Below are 8153 nucleotides of genomic sequence, written 5' to 3'. Positions count from 1 at the left end.
ATTGTGTTCAGGCATTCATGGTTCCTAGAGGATGAATCCCATTGACCGTATTGACCCCAGACTTTTCCTCTAGCTCCACCTACAGGACCAACTTTGTGGTGAAATCATTCTACTGCTGCTGGCTAATCTGTAATCCTGGTTGTCCCAAATTCATTTCAGACATCAAACCCTTCAGCTCTATTAGACAAGAACTTCTTCCTTTGTGGATTTTGAACAAACACCTGCAGACCATTCCACTCTCCTTGGCTGCACCTCAGGTTAAGTGCTAATAAGTAAATGTTAGTTCTAAGATGTTTAACTAAAATAGTAAATGTTGAAGATTGCACCTGGGGTTGCTGAATGGCCTAGTGGTTATGACAAGCTCCCCATGTAAAGAGGCTCTAGTCCTCGTCGCAGCGGCCGTGGGTTTGAATTCACCCTCGTCCCTTTGCTTGTTGTCACCCCCCCCCCTTCTTCCAAAGTTTCTGTTCTCTCATCATCTGTTCTATCTAATAAAGGCAAAAACCACCCAAAATATGACAAAAACATTGCACCTTCAAAAAAAAAAAAAAGCAAAGTCTTTGCAAGCACGTTTTCCTGCTTATAAACCGAATAACTTAAAGCACCAATGTGTGATGACAACTACGTTTTGGTTTCTTGGTTCTTTTATTCATCATCTTACAAGCATTTTCAGGAGGTAGTGGCGACTTCATTCAACTTGTAAAAAAAAAAAAAAAAAAAAAGTAAAAAGACTAATTAATTAAAAATGAAATCTTTTTTTCAGCTCTTTTTTTTTATTTCACAGTTCCACCACAGACACGTTTCAGATAAATACACATGATTCCTCTTTGCAATCATTCAAATAAATTAAACTCATTAAATGTAAGTGACACGAACAAATACATAAACATCATCAGGAACAAATAAAAAAAAAAAAACATCAATATTCACATAGTAAGCATGACCGTAAAACAGGTGATTGTTCTGAACAGTAGCAAACAGAGAAGCAGCTGATCATTCAGTCACGACGCCACACAGTTCAGTCTGCTGTTTTTGTCTTCATGACGCAGTGGAACCTGCTCTACAGTCTCGTAACGTCTGAACGCACAGTTGTTCACTTATCTTCCATTCAGCGTGTGGCTTTACTGGATATAGAGCTCTAGAGCTTTATGAAGATGAGCAAGGTCAATGTAAACAACAACAGCTTAATTTAGATGGAAATAGTGACCCTTTTCAGCATGCTACAAAAAATGTACAGTACTTAGAGATGATTTATTCACAGATAGTTTATACAGTCTATGTATTGGTTTGGAAGCTGCATCAATAATTGTAATTTCTTTAAATTGTCTTTGTTGTATTGAACAAAAAAACATTCAGAGAGCAGCCCAGACAAAGTTCAGTCTTTTCTAGAGACCACAAACACGGACATGTCCCGTTGAAAAGTCTCTTCAATTCAAATCAGTGTTTCCTGGGTGTCTTTTCACAGTCCAGCCCCGATCTTCCTGTCACCTCCTCCTACCTGCACCCCCTCCAGCTCGTCATCAGAAAAAGGGCTGTTGGGGCTGTAGCCAACATCTGTGCTGCGCTGCAGGAAGTCCGTGGATCGTGGCATCCCAACTCTGTTACCCAAAGAAAGAGGGAAACCGTTCTGAGCTTCCTCCTCGTCTGCCTCCTCTTCCTCATCATCCTCTTCGTCTCCATCCTCCAGATCAAGCTCTTCCCCTGCATCGTCTGGATTCACAGCCTGTCCACTATCATCAGATTTGTCTGTGGTTGTTTTTCCTCCGCTGCGTAGTTTCTGAGTCTCAGACTGGCCCGAGGCAGAGGCCTGCTCCTTCGCCTTCCGGCTGCGTTTCCATTTCATCCTCCGATTCTGGAACCAGATCTTTACCTGCAGAGAGAAGACAGAGCCAAGAAAATGTGTTAATAAAATGGTTTCCAAATCCAGCGGTAATCTGATTAGATTATTAAAAATGAATTGTATTTAATCCATCATAAAACAGAAAATCTGTCTCTCTGTTTCCTTTTTGTAAAACCAGTTTTTTTTCAACGCTGTTCTGATTTAAATATATAAATCTGTAAATCTGCAAATTATATTTAACTGACCATTAAAGTTAACAAAAAAATCTACAGGCCTTTTATTCCCTTTTTGTGAAATTCAACCTCCCTTTAAAAATGTAAAAAAAAAAAAAAAAAAAAAAAGATTCTACATTCAGTAATTTCAGAGATAAATTTACCAGACTCCGAAAACAGTCAAAGACTCATTCATTGTTTTAATTTTCCATTAATGTCTTTATTGTAGCATAAATGTTATCTTTAAAACATGAAGCTCTTGATTTTGTTGGCATATTTTGAGATGTTACTCAAACTTATTTTTCTGTGACTCATAGTTTAATTCTGCATTTATTGGACAAGGGGCAGGCCACTTATCGAAAAACATGTATTGAAGGCGGTGTTCCCACATCAAATTATCTCATGAAGTAGGTCTGGACGTTTTGTCTGAATGTTTTGTGACGAGTGAGTTTGCACACATTACTGCTGATGTTTGAGGGATACTTTTAACAAATGTCCCACACCTGTGCACAACCATTATTTTGATGCTCTACTCTCAACTCTATGTTCTCTCTATATATTCTATATAATTCTCTATATTCTGAACTTGAAGAACAAGTGTTAAAATCCTGTTAGATGACAATGATGTGACTGGCCTCCTTGACTGGATAAAAGCTGGTGACCCTGTGAATTGTAGTTTTGTCTCCTTAAGAGGACCAGTGTGTGTCTCCTACCTGTGTCTCAGTCAGCATGAGTGAGGTGGCCACCTCGAAGCGTTTGGGTCTGGACAGGTACTTGTTAAGCTTGAACTGGTTCTCCAGCTCCAGCAGCTGCTGACTGGTGAAGGCGGTGCGGGGCCTCCGGCACTTCCCCAACAGACCAGACTGAGGGCCCGCTGAGGGAGGAAGAGCAAAGTCATCATCAACATATGACAATCTATGTTGTTTTTAATAACATTTTTTTTTTCATTTGACACATTCACATTTATTACAATGTATGAAAAATATTTTTGTTTAATTTAAACTCAAATGTATTTAAACTTATCAGTCTTTAGAGAAAATTCAAGTCTTACAAAAACGGAAATATTTGGCCACATTTGCACTACCACTAGTTTTATAGATATATCTTATATAGAAGTATTCAAGGACACAGGAAGTTGAGTGTATTTTGTTGGATGGAACAAGCTCACATATGGCCGCACTCTCGGGCCATCATTAACTATAATAGCTTTACTCCAGTTTATTGTTGACGGGGGGACACGGCAGAAGCGGGCACAGGGGCCATAAAAACACAGGCATGCCATTAACTTAATGAAAATTCAATGAAGGCTTTGGGGTTTTTATTGATGAACTACAGAACGGTTTAAGGTGTTTGTTTATAGTTTCTTCATCTCACAAAGACAATTTTCATCCGGGTGGCGTTTATAGAGAGATAAATGGGCCGAAATTAAAATATGACGCAGAGATTGAGGCTTTAGTAAACAGAGAAAAGCGAGTACAAGAGGATGCGTGGCCGTTTTGAAAGGAACATTGATAAAGGGCTCCCTTATTCTTTGAATAAAACATCATACAAGACATGACTGGGACGATCTGCTTTTATAAAACAGGTTATAAATTATTATAATACTGGTTGTTATGGAATTATTAATTTATGACGGATTGCTTTTCAGATTAAAAAGAAATAATACAGCTGTGCTTCTTCTTGTAACAATAGACAACATCTGGAAAGTGTGTTTTTTTTAATTTTTTAATTTATAAAAAAAAGACATTTTTTAATAGGCCTATTTAACGTTATTTTGGAACACTACGTTGCCTAATAATAATAATAATAATAATAATAATAATAATAATATATATATATATATATATATATACATATATATATATATATATATATATATATATATTAGGCCTAATACAAACAAATGTAATAGTTATACTAATAATACTAATAATGATAGCCTACTACTACTAATAATAATAAAGAGCAGGTTTGTCTTATCTGAACTCCTTTGACAATTACTGTTTATGTTTTATAACCTCTGCGGTTCAGCTCTTCAGAAGTCAAACACCCTGATTCAATCTTTCTGTAAAACTGATAACAGAAAGCCGTTAACAAGTTCAACAGAATCAGGTCTGTCTGTGAGGAATGTGAAAGCTGTACTTTTGCACCTGTCGTTCCTCTTTTTGTATTTGCGCTTTGCGTTCAATAGTCTGGATGTCTCAGACCCATAAAAAACTTAAAGGACCACAGCTAGCCTATACTTACAGCTGTAATCTGGCAGTCGTGGCATCGTGATCCCGGCGCGAATCCAGTGCTCCAGCGGCAGATATCCCGCCATGGCCGCTGCCTTCAGGTGCTCCGGGTAGGTTTGCGTAAACTGAGTGAACCCGGTGTATGCGAACGCGGGATGCTGCCCACCCAGCGCGGAAAGAGGGTACATAGGTGCAGGATACATGCCGGGGATTGCAGCGAGTCCTGGATGCGGGAGATTTAGCACACCGGGTTTGGGGATTAGTCCGGTCTGCAGTTGCACGGCGGCCCGCGGAGACGGGGTGTCAGCACGACGGCAGGAGACCGGGCTGCCCGCGGGACTGTCGCTGCTCAGACCCGGGGAGAGGTCTCTGCTGCCACGGTTAGTCTTATCAGCAAGCAGGGCGTCAATTCTGAAGTTTCTTGATTTTTCCATCATGGATTCACGCAGGAGGAATGCAGAGTCTTCAGAAACACCAACACGTCGAGATTGGCTGGTGCGCACCTGTACCGTGCGTCAACGCGCGGACAGTGGAGCCTCTTCACTCACCAACTCATACGTTCTTATCTATCTATAAAAAATCACCAATATGCTCAAAAGTACGGATTAATGCATTACCAATTCCTACCCTAACGACTTAGGTCCTTATAGTATCTTTTTTAAACTAACACTGGAGTTTGCACGTGCATCCCTCCACCTGATTCCTTATAGGCTATGGCTCCTCCAGATGTCAGTCTGCATCATTTCATCCGTCCTGATGTTTAACGCTTACTTTCCAGAGGTAGCCTGACTCCATCAGCTATCCTCCTCCACCCCTGCAGGCCGCTGTGCGCTGATTGGCTGCAGGCTGAGCTGCTCTGACGGGCCTCTAATCAGCTAATTACTCGCTCGTTTCTCCCCCCAGAAAGCATTCAGAGTGAGGTAATGTCCAACCCCTGTCCCGCCTGCAAACACCTCCAACTGCATCAAAGCGCCAAGGTACATTAGAAGATTAGCCAATTGTATTTTCAGTATCTATCTTACTGCCAGCTCTTCAGACGGTCCACAGATTGCAGATCCTACCTTACCATAAACTAAGAATTATTTATACACCGCTTTGCATCATCCAAACTAATTATCAACGCTGGAAACGTACTGCACACCTTAGCACCAAACACTGGCTGTTTTTCAGCACTTTTAAGGTGATTGGATTGGATACCTCTGATTTTCTGGGAAAATACCTCCCGTATTAAATCATCAGCCACACCGATGTCACTAGAGTTTACAACCAAGAATTGCACACAAACATTATCCAAGTGTAATGAACTGGCAGATGAGAGAGACTATAAGTTAATTGGTCCTTTGTTTGAGGTGAACTGATGCTGAATTAAAACCATAAAAGCAGAGAAGCATCAGGAGAGTCTGAAATGTTCGATTAACACGGTCACTTCAGTAAAGTAGTCTGGACACATAATTAAAGGTTACAATAAAGGTTAACAGGTTAAAAAGGTTAAAAGAACATCATCATGGTGCAGCACAGTCAATCACAATTTTTTTGGAAGAATATTTTTTATTCAGGTCTTTTAATTGAGCCTCTTTTTATATCGAGAAACGTGTTTGTTATTATTATACTGAATATCAAACCTGCAAAGGACCCAGTGAAACTTCATCTTGACCACATTTTGGTTATATTTAAACCAAACGTTGTGTTGAAAGTGCTTACTGTCAAGGCCAAAGAATCGGAAACAATCCACAAGCCTCCTTAATTTAAAACCAATCTTTAATTGTATTTTTTTATAGGCTATAAAGAGTGAATTTAATTTTCCATCATGACTGGTTAAACGATTTTTCAATGACAAGCTCTTTTATTTATTTTTTATTTTTTTGGCTCATCAAATGTTAAAAGACTGTAATAATATCCAAACCCTTTAGGTGTACACTTTAGTAACAATGTAAAATAAACATAAACTCTGCAGGTGTGCAGGTGGTGCATTGCAGGACACCATTAGCATGTCTTAAATCTCCTGGCTGTTTGGTGGTTAATTAACTAAATACTGATACTTGAGATGGGAGCTGTTCGTCCAGGGTGCTGGGACAAAACAAAGCATTTAAAGTGAGATTAAACTCTGGGAACTTCATGCATTTTTACCCACAGATTAATAAAAAAAAAAAGATCTACTATTATATTGAATAATTATGAAAAAATAGTTAATTTCATTCAATTCATTTTTTTTTTCAATAAATTAATTCTATTCCAATTGCTAACAATTTGGTCTCGAAGATAATCAAGGTGTTGGATACTTTTCTAAATGAAGCAGCCTCATTGGTTCATCCCTTTACAAGCAGCCAAACACCTTCAGTAACACCTTCAGTAACTATAGCTCCTACCTCCACCCTAAAGGCTCTAAATCGTGTATCTCAGGGAATTGAAATCCATTCTGCTGATGTGAATAAAACAGAATCTCCTCGCCCCCCACTCATGATATGTAATTGGCTGGTGCAAGTGCGCGCGCGTGTAGTTGACCTCCAGAAAATTGGAGCGCCCCGGCAGGCCCGCCCACCTCTCTCTCTCTCTCTCTCTCTCTCTCTCTCTCTCTCGCCCTCAGCTCTCTATCAGGCAGATTACCGCTGTCTCTGGCGCTGATATAAAGGTAATTTGCTCCGGTGAAATCAGAGCTGCTTTCTGCCTGTTTCTCCTAACCTTTCCCCCCGCCAAGTAGGCCTGTCGTTTCCTTGCTTTTATGATTTGAAGGTAATTTAAATAGCCGGACCCCGGTTAAATCCGTCACCCGGCCCTGTTGACAAAAGCGCACAAATTAAATTAAAGTGAAATGTGTTGTTCTCCTCGAAGAGATCTAGAATCTAAATGTGGACGTATAAGAAGTTCTTTATTTTTTTATTGTACAAAAAGTATGCACGTTCCTCATTTTTAAAGGTTATTTAGGTCAAATAGATGCACTGACACATGCTAAGATCAACCAGTTCCGGGGCTCTGATACTAAATATGTAATTCTAATCTTATAATCTAGAAAAATAAATCAAACTTTTTTTGGATTTTGGAACAGCGCCCCTCATCCCAGAAGAGCTATAGCAGACATGGGTGTTGTAGGGGGGAAGTGAGACTAAGAGCCCAACAGAGGAGGCCATTATGGGCCTGAAATGAAAATATACTGTAGACCTTATTTTTCTTTTTTTTAATCCTTTAAGTTATAACTGTCATAAGAAATGAATGTTAAATAAATGAACACAATTCTTAACTCTTCAGTGTGATTTCTTTCTGAAGCACCTCTGACACCCCACTCCCGGAGTCATGGATTGATTTGACCTCAGTGAGAGTGATGTTGCAGCACCATGTGCCCAACAAATCAAAATCAGGAGATCAAAAATATAAAGAAAATAGAGAGAAGGCTTTTTTTTTTTGTTTAAAGAAGGGCGAGCATGGTTCAGATCTGAAATGATCTGACGCTTGAAGACAGAATCTAATGATTCTGTCTTCATTGATAATCATTTTCAGTGTTGCAAATCCCCAAACAAATCTTCAACTGATCAAACAGTTTCAGTAACATGTAACTGATATGCAGTAAATCCAGGGATTTGGATGTCACTGGGCTCCACGGAAGTCTAGAGCTCCAGGACAGCCGTCTGCATCATCTGAGTGTTCAGCCCTGTTCTGAAACAATTTACAGCCTGCTGTACATTCATTCATTTTACTTCATGTTACCGTAAACACACAGAGAGTATACATTAACAAAGCAAAGTCGTAAACAAACCAAAAAACAAATCTAATCAAGCCATCGCAATGGAAGTGGACTGTAGGGGGCGCTGTGTAGAGCAGGGTCGTTTTGAACAGAGACAGACTGGAAAGCACTGAATTTGATAAATATGTTTT

At 39.6% G+C, this 8153-nt stretch overlaps 1 protein-coding gene across 1 annotated transcript; it reads right to left on the bottom strand.

The window, feature by feature from the left end:
• Positions 1-751: 751 nt before the first annotated feature.
• Positions 752-5222, bottom strand: mnx2b (motor neuron and pancreas homeobox 2b). The gene is made up of 3 exons (XM_061035090.1): positions 4300-5222; positions 2766-2926; positions 752-1870 (listed from the first exon to the last, which is right to left on the bottom strand). The coding sequence occupies exons 1-3, from the start codon at positions 4721-4723 to the stop codon at positions 1460-1462; spliced, it is 996 nt and encodes a 331-aa protein (XP_060891073.1). The 5' UTR covers positions 4724-5222; the 3' UTR covers positions 752-1459.
• Positions 5223-8153: the final 2931 nt, after the last annotated feature.

The sequence above is a fragment of the Labrus mixtus genome, chromosome 1 (genome assembly GCF_963584025.1).
Source record: "Labrus mixtus chromosome 1, fLabMix1.1, whole genome shotgun sequence".
Lineage (NCBI taxonomy): Eukaryota > Metazoa > Chordata > Actinopteri > Labriformes > Labridae > Labrus > Labrus mixtus.
The sequence above is the reverse complement of the archived record's forward strand: the minus strand, read 5'-3'. Positions and strand labels throughout refer to the sequence as shown.

Bases quoted from the DNA above. Each gene is read 5' to 3' on its own strand.
- mnx2b (XM_061035090.1), bottom strand. From the start codon at position 4,723: ATGATGGAAAAATCAAGAAACTTCAGAATTGACGCCCTGCTTGCTGAT. The intron at 2,927-4,299 runs GTAAGTATAGGC...TTCCTCCCTCAG, and splicing joins ACGACTGCCAGATTACAGCT to CGGGCCCTCAGTCTGGTCTG. The intron at 1,871-2,765 runs GTAGGAGACACA...TTCTCTCTGCAG, and splicing joins TCATGCTGACTGAGACACAG to GTAAAGATCTGGTTCCAGAA.